The sequence below is a fragment of the Pinus tabuliformis genome, chromosome Q (assembly GCF_031772625.1).
Source record: "Pinus tabuliformis cultivar Carrire ecotype Pingquan chromosome Q, CPIR1, whole genome shotgun sequence".
Taxonomy (NCBI): Eukaryota; Viridiplantae; Streptophyta; class Pinopsida; order Pinales; family Pinaceae; genus Pinus; species Pinus tabuliformis.
This window is the reverse complement of record NC_142296.1, coordinates 989,349,841-989,362,848: the sequence shown is the minus strand read 5'-3', so window position 1 is coordinate 989,362,848 and position 13,008 is coordinate 989,349,841. Positions and strand designations below refer to the sequence as shown.

General features: G+C 39.1%; 1 protein-coding gene across 1 annotated transcript in view; it reads right to left on the bottom strand.

Annotated features, from left to right (window-relative positions):
- The window catches only part of LOC149222799 (HIT-type Zinc finger family protein), a 121,845-nt gene that overhangs the window by 38,654 nt on the left and 70,183 nt on the right, over positions 1 to 13,008 (bottom strand). The window contains exon 5 of the mRNA XM_089385637.1: positions 2,702 to 2,743. Within this exon, the coding sequence (XP_089241763.1) occupies positions 2,702 to 2,743 (42 nt within the window). The remainder of the gene's footprint in view (positions 1 to 2,701; positions 2,744 to 13,008) is intronic.

Sequence of the window (13,008 nt, the reverse complement as noted above, 5' to 3'; positions counted from 1 at the left end):
AATTTCTCTTCTTGATAATTACTTGTGAATATTTTATGCCTTCTTATTACTTCTTATGTTTTCTTCATCAAGCAATTATACAAATGTTCAATCTTTCAGGAAAATGTAGAGATCACAAAGAGACAAGAGACACCAAAAAAATTAGGCTAGTAGCCAGGGCAAAACCCACAAAGGGGAAAACCCAACAATCCTTCTCTTATAGAATCAGATCAAAATGAGAGATATCCAATTCCAAGACCAAGACCAAGACCAAACTGCCACCAAGATACCAAGTCCAACCCTCCTCCAAGTCACCTCCAAAAGTCAAAGTCAACATTGGTCAAACTCATTCAAATCTGGTCAAACTTCTGAAATTTAGACCTGCAACAAGGGGTTGCAATTCGGCCTGCAACTACCTCAGAATTTTCGGCCTCTTCCACATAAAATTTGTCCTTCCACACGTGCGAGCTGGTACTAGTCAAAGATTCAGTCAATAGGGAATATTCTTCTAGTCTTTGACTTATCTTCTATCTCCTTTGATTCGGCTTCTTCTTCTTCTTCGCTAGGTTCAGATGTACTTCTTGTTGTGTGATGTGAATGTGCTCCAAGTAGGTCGAACTGTCTCTTATATATAATTGTCCAGGAGGGTCAAATAGGTGTCACTCTAGAGGGCCAGGCCAACTTGTCCAAGGAGGGCCGACTTGGTCATCTTGTGTACTAATGACTCAAAATAAAATACAAATTTCTTTTTCTTACAAATGTCCAAATGGGACATGACTCAAATATTTTTTCTTTTGGCTAAAGAAATTCTTTTTGACCCTTTTTGACTCTAAGCATGAAAAACATGCTTTGACAAAAATATAATAAATATGATAAATACATCAATGATAAATTTACAGTATGAAGACCGAACCTAGTTACAACTTCAACAAGGGGGAGAATGAAAACACATCACATCAATTGAGAGAGAGATTTTCTCAAGAGAGTGAGACAGAGAAACTCGAGACTAAAGAGATGAGAAAGGTGTGCAGTTAGGTGATTTTGGGAGAAGGAAGAGAAAGCCAAGTTTGTGGGGAGAGAGAGAGAGTCGAGATTTGGAGTGTTAAAAAATCTAACTAGTGTCAGTCTTCATAATGTAATTCAAATGTACCATTGACGTATTTATTATTCATTGAATATATTCATTATCATTAATTTTATTTAGTCAAAGCATGTTCTTCATGCTTATAGGGTTTATTGAGTCAAAAGAAAATTTATTATGAGTCAAAGAAATGTAATTGAGTCAAAGTCCCATTTGGACTTCTTGTAAGAAAAAAAAAAAATTTTATTTGAGTCAAAAAGTCAAAATTGTCCTCCACAAGACCAAGTCACCCCTCTCTGGTCAAGTCAGCCTAAAGAGGTAACTATTCGATCTCTAGGACAACTATAAATACAAGACACTTCGACCTCATTCATCACTCACTCACGTCAATTTTTCTGCAAGAAAAAAAGAAAATCAGCAAAAGTCAAAGGAGAGAGAGAAGTCAAAGGAGAGAGAAAATTCAGTTTTCTAGCTTGTTTCTGTTCACACGTGCGAAGGTACTGGGGAAACTCTGCGAGATTACAGATCCAAACTGCAGGTCCGAAATTCTGTGATTTTACCAGATTTGGCAAGGTTTGACCAGCGTTGACTTTGTTGGAGGAGACTTGAAGGAGGGCTGACTTGGGATCTTTGTGGCAGTCTTGGCCTTGGATATCTCACTTTGATCTGATTCTATAAGAAGAGGATTTTTGGGTTTTCCCCCATGTGGGGTTTTGCTCTTTGCTTAGAGCTTAATTTCTGGTGTTCTTTGTCTCTTTGTGATCTTTATGTTTTTAGTAATTGCTTGATGAAAAGAACATAATATCAATAAGAAGCCAACAAACATTCACAAGTAATTATCAAGTCAAGAGAAATCATCATTATATATAAGCATCTTGGTTTCTCAACATGGAGTAGCCCAAAATCTGTGAGGGACCGAGATTTTTCCAGCTAGGCTTGCACAAGGGAAAAAGAGAAACTAGCTCCAATGCACAAAGGGCCCTACAGAGCAGGAAAGAGGAGGCCAATTTGCAGATAGAGAAGACAAAGTTTTTCCAGGGCCAAGAATCTCCAGTGGGCTGAATTCTTCAGGGAGTTGAAAATCAGGTTCTATTATGTTGCGTTTTCTGTGTTTCTCTGAGGGTCAATTTCCCTGGTAAGGGAGCCCCAATTTTTCCTGAGTTAATTAAAATTGAAGGTAAATTTGTTGGGCAGAATACTCTGTTGTTTCTGTGGCTGATTTTCCATATTTATTTCCACCGTAAATTTTCTTTGTGAAATTAAAACTTAAAATGCCAATGTATTTATTTTCAGCAGTTTCAGAAAAAGATTTTACTAGGTGAAAAAAATTCTGAGTATAAAATAATTGTTGAGAAAAATAAATCAGATCTGGTACTAAAAATTAACGAACCCTATATCAATGATGCTCATATTAGCATATTTTAGTTATAACATTCATAAGCAATTGCTTCCTTGAAAACAGCATTTTCCATTCGTGGTCATTTATCATCTACTTTCTTCTAATGCCAGCATGATTTTTATCTTCTTTGAAAATAAGGACAATAATGACGTTATAAGATATTTTTAGCTATCATTTGCAGTCCTAATGAACCATGAAAAACGATTAATAAGAAAGCCTTAAGATGTTGAAAATCAATATACCTTCAGCTATTTTTTGGATTGTCTCCGCAGAAAGTGGAAAGTCTGTTCAGAAATGTGATATACGAATTAGAGATAGAGGGAACAACACATGAAGCTAAATCACATACACAAATAAAGCTTACAAAACAGAAATAAATATTACGGCTAATGATTGTGAGGAGCATAACATAAAAACCAAAGTTAGTGCCACAATAAATGATGAAGCTAAATCACATACACAAAAATAAATCTTACAAACCAGAAATAAATATTACGGATAATGATTGTGAGGAGCATAACACAAAAACCAAAGTTAGTGCCACAATAAATGATAGGTGACCCAGGTTTATTGTTATCAAGGCCAACTTTTCAATAATGTGTTGCATGTGGAATAATTCACATAGGGAAATGAATGGTCATAGGGAATTTGGATAGTCATAGGTTGTGAATTCATATTTATATGCATCCCTATGCAATGGTGAATTTCTTTGTACATTTAATAAAATATCCAATTTTCTCACTTCATAATGCTCTCTATTTATATGGCATAAGAGCAAGCACAGTGTTAATTTTTGAAGGATTTGTATCTCTCTTGTATTCCCTAATGTTTTCTGCAATATTTCCTGTTCATTTGATATTTTCCGGTGTCACACAAGGATGCATACCCTCAGCCTGGGAATGTGTTTCCTGCAGAAATGTCATACTGGGGATGTCAGATACATACCTAGTACATCCTATATGTACCTAATGTATTGCTTGAGTTAGGGGACCCTACAGGGTATGTATTCAACCCAAATTTTGTCACCCCCTACAATTGAGTACACCTTCAAGTACTTTGTCTATCGAGAGATTCATCAAAGTAACGCATTTTTGGGCAGGCTTTTTTTTCAATAAGGAAATTTTTAAAAAACGCATAAAATTTAATATTTTTCCTCTCATATCTACTGCAACCCACCACCCTTCCTACACACTATAAAACCTAAAAGAAACCCTAAATCAAAACCACAATTTTAAAAACCAGTCCGGTAGAACTGAAAATCAGTCAAAACCGGCCAGTTAGCTCCCTGAGATATCAAACCGACCCAATAAACCTGATTCATTGACTGGTCATATCCGATTGGGTACCAAACCGGCCGATTTGGTACCTAACTGATCTTGATCAGCCAATTTTGTAAAAAAGCAGCTAGTTAGGAAGCCAGAAGGTTGGGCATGTTGATGGGGACCTGCAGGTGGTTTTTGGAGGTGGTTTTTGCAAACCAAGGCAGGTTCCCTCCTAAATTTTGCTCAGATTGCATAGCCCATACATTGAGAGATGCTATAACAGAGACAAATTCCACAATTTTAAGCAGTAAATGCATGCAACAATTAGCCCTAGAACAGCGAAAATCTCAGTTCGATGTATATGACAAAGTAAAACAAGAATAACATTAAAAGCATGTACTTACATGTAACAGAGTATATCCACCCATTCACAATTGACAAGAGAGAAGCAACAAGAGAAGATAGACCAATATCCACACATCAAAATTCATCCATAAAGCTCCAATTCATCCTCTAGAAAAAGTGCGAAAATCTCAAGAGAGAGAAATGATCCAAACCAAAGTGATGATGAGCAAATGAGCTCATCTCACTTGTATTTATACAAAACTTGGGAGTTCGAATTAGCCTCCTTGGCCTACCTAAGCCCCAAAACTAAAATAATGTTCTAATAATTCAACTTTTGGTGACAAGCCCACCAAACTAGCTCATAAATGGAAAAGTAAGCCTCTCAAGAGGTCAAATAATAATCTATGCATGTCATAGGGGCCTCTAAGAGGCCTAATGAGGTCCATGGGTGCCACAATGAAGAATAGGACCCTCAAAAGCAGTGGACAAGGGGTTGGCCCCTTGTAATAACCTGTGGTGCTCCAAATGACATGTGGGGGCACACAAGTATCCTCATGGGTCTCCAAACAAATCGAAGATGCCTGTAGATCACCTGCAAGGGCTAGGATGATGGTGTAGGTGATGCCACATCATCGTCTAGGTCCTGGATCATCTGCCAAGTGCATGGTGTAAGTTTGGGGCCAGCTGGGCATGATGGATCAGGTGCATCCTCCTCGTCCAATAAATGAACCACAAGCAATCTTTGAATGGTTGTGGGGATCCATAGTGTACAATCTACTTGTTGTGCATTGAAGAAAGTGTAACTAGGTTCGGTCTTCATAAATATAATTTTGATCTTTGTACTTGTAAAAGAAAATAAATATTATTATTCCTTGTTGCATGGGTTTCATGAGCAAGAGGTTCATGTATTGCTCCCATTGAGAGCATTAGGAAGTCAAAGAGTCAAAGAAAATATTAAAGAGCTCTTCTTGAGCATTTACGAAATATATGAGTCAACCTAGTGTTTAGATCAGCCCTCCAAGACAAGCACAATCCTCTCCTAGAAGGCAGCCAACAAATAGATATAGAAGACAGTCATGTTGGCCTCAAAGTATATACAAATGACATGTCGGCTCAATAAAAGAGACACATCAGTTCACATTGACATGTCGACTTATTATGGAGGCATAACCACTATAAATACCCCGCTGAACTTCACAAAAGTACAGACAGAAATTCAGATTCCTCTGTAACTTCGGAGGTACAGGAAGGTACAGTCTCGGTGATGATTACAATCAAGAAATCTCGGACTTCTCTACAATCTCGGATGGATACAGGAGCTGCAGGAATCTCGAATTAAGGTAGCAATTCAGGACCTCGGATGGAGAAGTATTATTGTGATTTCGGATAGGTAATACAGTGAGATACTCTCGGCATGATGGAAGGATCTCATAGTAACACATAGTCTCGGCATGATGGAAGGAACTCATAGTAACACACTATCTCGGTATACATTAAGGTGCAGTCACAATCTCGTTCTTGATGAAGATATAAAGGTCATGATCTCAATCATGATGAGACTCGTGATTTCAGTGAATCTACATGCAGCTCTCCTATACATATGAAGATCTCATTGATGAAGACCTCGATGATGAAGCAGCAGTGATGATGATCTCAGCATTGATGAAGAGGAGGATTGGTGTCTTGGTCTTGGAGTGGCCTAGTAGGTCAAGGGTCATGGTCTTGGTATTCGTCAATTGGAATCTCTATAAGAATAATTTTATGCGGGTTTTCCTCTCCAAGAGGGAGAGGTTTTGGCCTTGGCAGGATGCCAACATCTTGTGTTCTTGTCTCTTTGTTTTGGTAGCTATTTGATGAACTAACAAAGACACACTCTAATAATAATCAGTGAAGATTGGAATAAGAAGAAAAATTGAAAAGCACCTCACAAATAGTTATCATGCTAAGAAGAATCACATTAACTACATTTGCCCTACATTCGTCAACATGGTTTCAGAGCTAAGGTGCTAAAGTCAAGGAAAGGGCAGCAAAAGGAGACACTTAAGGATCATGTTGAAAAAAGTGTAACTAGGTTTGGTCTTCATAATGACATGATCTTTGTATTTGATGTAATAAAAGGAAATAAATTATTTTTGTAATCTTGCTACATGGGTTTCATGAGCAAGAAGTGTCACTAGGTGAAAGACTTCTTCTTGATGTCTTCATGATTTATTTAAATGTCAATGAGTCATGTCATGTGTATGGAAACTCTTCACGAGTTCATGTAAATATGTACAAGTCTTCAAAGTTGTCTAACAGCCCTCCAAGACCAAGATCAATGCCTCAAAACAAGCCTTCCGAATTCTGCAAGCAAAGCAAGAAAGAAATGATCAATTCGGCTCAAAATAAATGAATTAAATGCATAAATAAGTCATGTCAGCTTGGAATAATAGTCACAATGTTCGTGGTTCACGTCGGCTCAAATATAGTGCACAACCACTATAAATACCCTGTTGGGGTATCTGCAAAAAGACAGGGACAGAACTCGCATAAAGGAGGAGCCGCAGTCAAGGCATGTAGCTGCAGTAGGAGCCGCAGTCTTGAATGAGAGGGAGCCGCAGTCAAGAGTAAGGGTATCGCAGTCATGAAGAGGAGCCGCAGTTAGGGCTTGACTGCACCTCGGATCGGGTTTAGGTGCAGTCAAGCCCTCGCATAAATGGAGCATAATGATTGACGCAGTAGTGATGAGAAGGCCGAATATCCTCAGCATCTCTATGAGCAAACAATCTTGGTATTACTGTGGTGAAATAACTTTGGTAGCAGTCCTAACATCATATGTTGATGGTTCTCCTGTAGTAACATCAGTGTCAAAGCTCCAAGTGATGTTGCAGCCTCGGCCTAATGTGAACAGTGATCAAAAGTGACAAGAGTCACATTCTCGGCCTAGCATACGGATCTGTCTATGTTATAGCAACATAATGATCTTGATGATCACTTCATGAATGAGGACGCAGAATATGGATGAAGGTATACTCTTGGCATATCTGCAAGTGTTAGATCTCGATTGATATAAGTAGAAGGAATCTCGGATAGAGGCATACACTCTCAGTCATCATTGCAGTCTAGAATTGTCAAGGAACAATGACAAAATAAACAACAGTGATGAAGGTCATGGTGTTGCAGCAGTAATGATGAAGGGCACGGTGTTGCAACAGTGATGAAGATCCCAATGGTGATGATCTTTGTGATGCAACGAAGATAATGATCTCAGCAGTGATACGAAGAGGATTGATGTCTTGGTCTTGGAGAGGCAGAGTGTGTCAAGAGTCATGGTCTTGGTATTCGTCAATGGAATCTCTATAAGAAGAATTTACGCATGGGTTTTCCTCTCCAAGAGGGAGAGGTTTTGGCCCTGGAAGATAGCCAAACATTGGTGTTCTTGTCTCTTTTGTTTTGATAGCAGTTTGATGAAGTTAACAAACACATGCTAATAATGAAGTAAACATCAAACTAAGATAAATTGTTTAAAGACTTCACAAATTGTTATCATGTTAAAAGAAGAATCAACTTAATATGCATGCCCTAGATTCTTCAACAGATCAGCTTCAAGAAGGGCATCAAAACAAGTTGAAGGAATTGAAAGATCAGTCTTCAACAAGCAGTATACAACAGCAAGACAATTCAAGATCAAGTAATCTCAATTAAAGTGAATTCCCAATGCTAGTGCTCAGAATTCGGATCACAGTCAAAAGAAGGAAAACACAATACCTCTCACAGTTTCAGTGCTAGCCCCAAATTGGGTGTCATTACAATATATGTCATACCACAAAGATCTCAATGACTTAAGTCTGAAGCAGTTTCGATGCTTGGTATTGAACAGTGCTCGAAGGCCTCAAAGATCTTTGTTCATGCTATTCAACTCAAGCAAGGTTCTACTCCAACAAGGAGCATTACAACAAGGTTACAAGGATATACAATCACATCATACATTATAGCAATATCACTTCAGAAGGAGAACACAATGCCACATCTCGGATGGGCATCATGACAGTGCTCTCAAAATTCTTGATTTCGATTTCATACCCTCACAGTCAAGGAATCAAGTAATCTCAACATATTATAAAAGCAGTAGTGCTTGGTGCTAAACAATGCAAGGAAGTCTCAAGAAAAGTCTTGGAACTCAATTGTACTAGGCAGCTCAAGCAAAGATCTCATTGAAGGAGATCATTCAAGAAAGCATCAAGGTGAAGATTTCATCTTCACGTGACAAGTAAGTATCTTTTCATTCTATAATCAAGTTTGGTTAAATGACTTCCAAGGACATCTATAAATTGGATGGAGAAGGAAGATAGACATAGTCCTCTAAGTAGTTGAAGTCATCAAAAGGTCTCCTCTGAATTTATGGAAAGGGATATTTATGAAAGATCCCCTCACATAGCAATATTGGAGACATCAAAGTGATGTAGATGATAAACTCATTCTCTTAAGGTGCAATGAAGAAGGTCACATGAAATCTGATCTACATGAAAGTAAAAGGTATCAAAGGATGTAGGATATCTTCATAAGGTCTCATATACAAAATCTAGGAAGGAAGATAACCATCATTGATCTATAATGCACTTACAAGGTAACAAATATCAATGGGATAAGAAGGTTACCTCATTCAACAACTTATGGTCTCTATGCTAAATAGAGAAAGACAAGTTGATGGAAAAAGTATTGAAGGTTAAAGGACTAAAACATGTGCAGAAAGGAAAGGCAAGTTTGGTCCTCAAGCAAGACAAAATAAGTATAGATAAGATTCAATGCTATGGAAAGAAGCTCATATCACCAGAAAGATGAAGGAAGTTGAAGAAAAGGGCCAAGGAAAGAGGGAGTAACAGATCTCTACTATGATCTAGATGGTATCCCTCACAAAAGGGTCCTATCATAAGCTCCTAAATCTTGTGTTATAGATATGACCATGATAATAAGATGCATCATGGCATCGTGGAATCATTAGAAACAAGAGCTCGTAACATCACCATGGGAATCATGAAGGACAAAAATCCATGGCAGACAAACATGAAGGATATGGCTCTTGAGAACTTCAGTAAACATTGAAGGAAAGTCATCCAGGACAAGGTTCATCATACATCAAAAAGGGAAACATCTGTCAGATGGGGATATACAAGATCCTCAAGATTCTCTGATGGAATCATCATCGAAGGGTTCACCAATCTAGAAAGGAAGCAAGTGTTTCATCAAGAACTCCAACTTGTGGAATTCATGAATGATGTTATGGTGACATAAGAGAAGAAGCAGATCAAGGGGTTGAAGACACTTCAATCAAGGAAGTTGTTGAAAGAAGCCTAGATGACCTAAAGGTAAAATAAGGTATGTGTGCTTGTGTTTAATATTATAATGTCATGTCACATGGTTGTAGGTAACATCGATCATTACTTCTATATTGAGAAGCATGATCAAGAGAAAAAGGATCTCCTCCTTTGAAAGGATGCAAGAAGGCATAAGACACACTAGATGAAATCAAGATAATATGTCCTCATGAAGTATGAGGTGGTTGACCACAATTAAGAAAATATGATTAAAAGCACCTGGGAATGAAATGTGTGGAGAAGGAAGAGATCGTGAGATATGCAACCCTGATGAAGGCAATCAACATCCAAAAGACTAAAGAGACTTGACTAGGAAATCTCCCGGAAAGTTATGAAGACTGAGGAAAAAGATGAAGACCCTTGACAATGGATATCCTTGGGAGATGTGTCAACATGAATGCATGATGTTGATAACTACAAGAAGATGTCATGATGAAGAGCCATCTCGTAAGGTATGATTTGATTTAATATGTTTTGATTTCTTGAAAAATATCTGGATGAGTTCATGCAAGGCTACTCAAACAAGAGTTGTAAATACAAGTACAACTAGCATTCATGTGATGGATAGAAGAAGTATCCATATGACGAAGGTTCCAGATATGAAGAAGGCCACTTTCCATGAAGAAAGGAATGACATGACGAACAAAGGAGAAAAGTGATCGATGGTTGTTGCGCTACAAGGAAGAAGATCAACTGAATTTTATGACATCAAGAAGTGAAGTCGATCAGCAGATGAAGGACCCAAGAAGAAGAGTTTACTGATGTACAGATTCCAGAAGAGTCCGTAGCCAAGAGGGAGCTCTGACAAGTTCCTGATTAAAAGGAATGTTAAAATTGGCAACTAGGACCAAACTCCTTGTGGGTCTTCTTATTTATGGCAGCGGATATTTTTCTTAGATTCCTTTCGTAGAGAGGTGTAGGATTGATCTTTAGATCAATCTGATTCCAACGTGTATTCATGGAGATATGAATTTATTTGTGATATGGGACAATTCGTCAAGGTCGGCCAACAACCAAATTGCCCCCACTTGTGCTCAACGTTTTAGTATAAAAAGAGGTGGCTTGCTAGTCATATGGACACACTCTTCTTGTGATCTCTTCCTCTCCACTTGTTTTTGGGTTTTGGTGGGAAGAGAGATCCTAAAAATATACGCTGCCCTAAGAGGAGTTGCCCTAGATGCTGCCATGGGAAAGAAGGATCTACGCTACCCTAAAGAAGATGCCCTAGCTCCTAACGATGGCATGAAGATGAAGGCTTAAACGCAGTCATGAAGATAGGTTTCTAATGATGCCCTAATGAAGCTCTAACGCTGCCCTAATGAAGCCCTAGCGTTGCCCTAATGAAGAGCCTTAATATTGCCCTAGTAGAAAGACCTAGCCGCAGTCAAGTAGAAGGTTTATATGCCCAGCAAGTCGCAGTCCTAATGGGAGGACTATAATCTTACCCTAGCCACAGAAAATGACAAGATCTGGCCATCTCTAGCAGTGTAAGATACGCTGCCTAAAAGGGTTCCTACTCTGCTGTCTCAAAGTCTGCCCTAGCCGCAGTAAGGAAGTGTCTTATCTGGCAGCTATCCCAGCCCTAGACACAATTCCCTATTCCGCAATTAAGAGGGACACCTTCACGCTGGTATAAAGGAGTTCTAACACAACATTCTAATATGTTGTTTTGATGTGCCCTGATTTGCAGTTATGATGAAGCCCTATTTGCAGTATAGAAGGGTTGATAAGCAGTAATCTATTCACTATAAAAGGGACCCTAAATACGCAGTTTGGAAGGACTTATATTTGTTGTCCCTAGCCGCAACAAAGTAGCCTAAGTTAAGGGTCTGTTCCTTCTTAGGAGGCCGAGTCAAAAGAAGCATTGGATCAACCTGTTGGGGTATCATTGTGCTTCAAGAAAACTGTGTGTTAGGCCGTAGGCCATAACACCACAGTCATATATCTCTTATGGGCATTTGAGGGCTCAGATGATCATGATCTAAGGAGCTGTTAATAGATGGACAGTAATGATAGATGCAGCATGTTGAATATAGCACAGGTATGTTGGGTACAACATAGTGTAAATGGCAGCAGCATTATATTGCAGCAGCAAGATGATGATGTACTGCATTATGCATTGAGAGCATGAAGGGTACAGCATAGTGCAGCTAGTAGGATGCAGCAGTATGATGATGAATGTTGCAGCTTGATGGGCATAGTGATGAAGTGTAGCATAAGCATGATGGGTGCAGCATAGTGCAACATAATGATAAGTACAGCATAGTGTGATGAGAGCAGCTCAGTGATTGGGTGCAGCACAGTGACGAGTGCAGCATGATGATGAGGTGCAACACCGTGATGGGTGCAGCATGGTGATGGAATCACCTTGGAGGATTAGTTGAAGCAGTTTGCCTTCACTTGAGTTCGGATCAGCTACCTCATGTGCCATCTTCTTAGAGAAGATCTCTGCTCTTATTATGACAAATCAAAATGTTGACTTATGATGTATATGTACTATCTCTCTCTCTCTGTTGAACTATTGAAGAACATAAGAAGAATTGATCAAGGGTTTCCCCACATTGGGGTTTGTCCCTGGTTGGCACCACATCTTGTGTCCTCTTGTCTTGGCTTGTTTTCTGCGATTTATGTTTATGTTCTATCTGCATTTTATTATCATGCTAAATGTGATTGCTAATCTGGAATTGATATTGAGCCAATATGAAAATTGAAGTAAATTGCACTAAGCATAGAACATACCTAAAATTAAGTTACTGATGTACAGATTCCAGAAGAGTCCCTAGCCAAGAGGGAGCTCTAACAAGTTCCTGATTAAAAGGAAGCTTGGGCAAGTTTCTTACCAGAGGAAACTTGGGCATATATTCCCCAATTAAGAGGGAGAGATAGACTCAACATTCTTTTCTTCACTTTGGAAAAATGAATATTAACACATTCACCAATAGGAACTAGGGTGATGGCCATGATGATGGGGTAGAGCTCATGTATTGGCTTTTTCCCACGTGCTAAATGTATTTGTCCCAACCATATTTTTCATTTTGTGGTACATTTTCCAGTTGAATGTGGCCATATATGCTTTTATCTTTCTTTTCAGTTGTATCAACCTCTGTGCTTCATTCCAGGCCATGACCCAAGATGTGGGCAAGGGGAAGGGGCAAGCTAACCCTCTGTGGACCCAATGGAGGAATGTGGACCCAGGCGGGAGAAGTGATGAATGGAGTGATAATGAACGGAAAGAGGGTAATATAAGCAGATAAAGAAGCGGGACCACGCAACCAAAATCGCGGTTTCCCGTGAAATACCATCCCTGGAACCAACTGGTCAGTAAAAGAAATCCCACGGGACTAGAATCCAAGGTTATTTCCTAAAAAGGGTCTAGGAGACAAAAGCACAAACCTAGCCCATTCTTTCCACCGAATCCCCCCATTAATACATGCCCAGAAGTGTCCATGATAAGCAAACTACAATACTCAATTTCCAAATGACAAGGCATACCTTTAGATTCGGGAGGCCCACCTTCAAACATATGATCATGGCAGATAGGCGAGGGACCACATGGCTGGCTTAGGTAGCGGAGAAATGGCACAATGA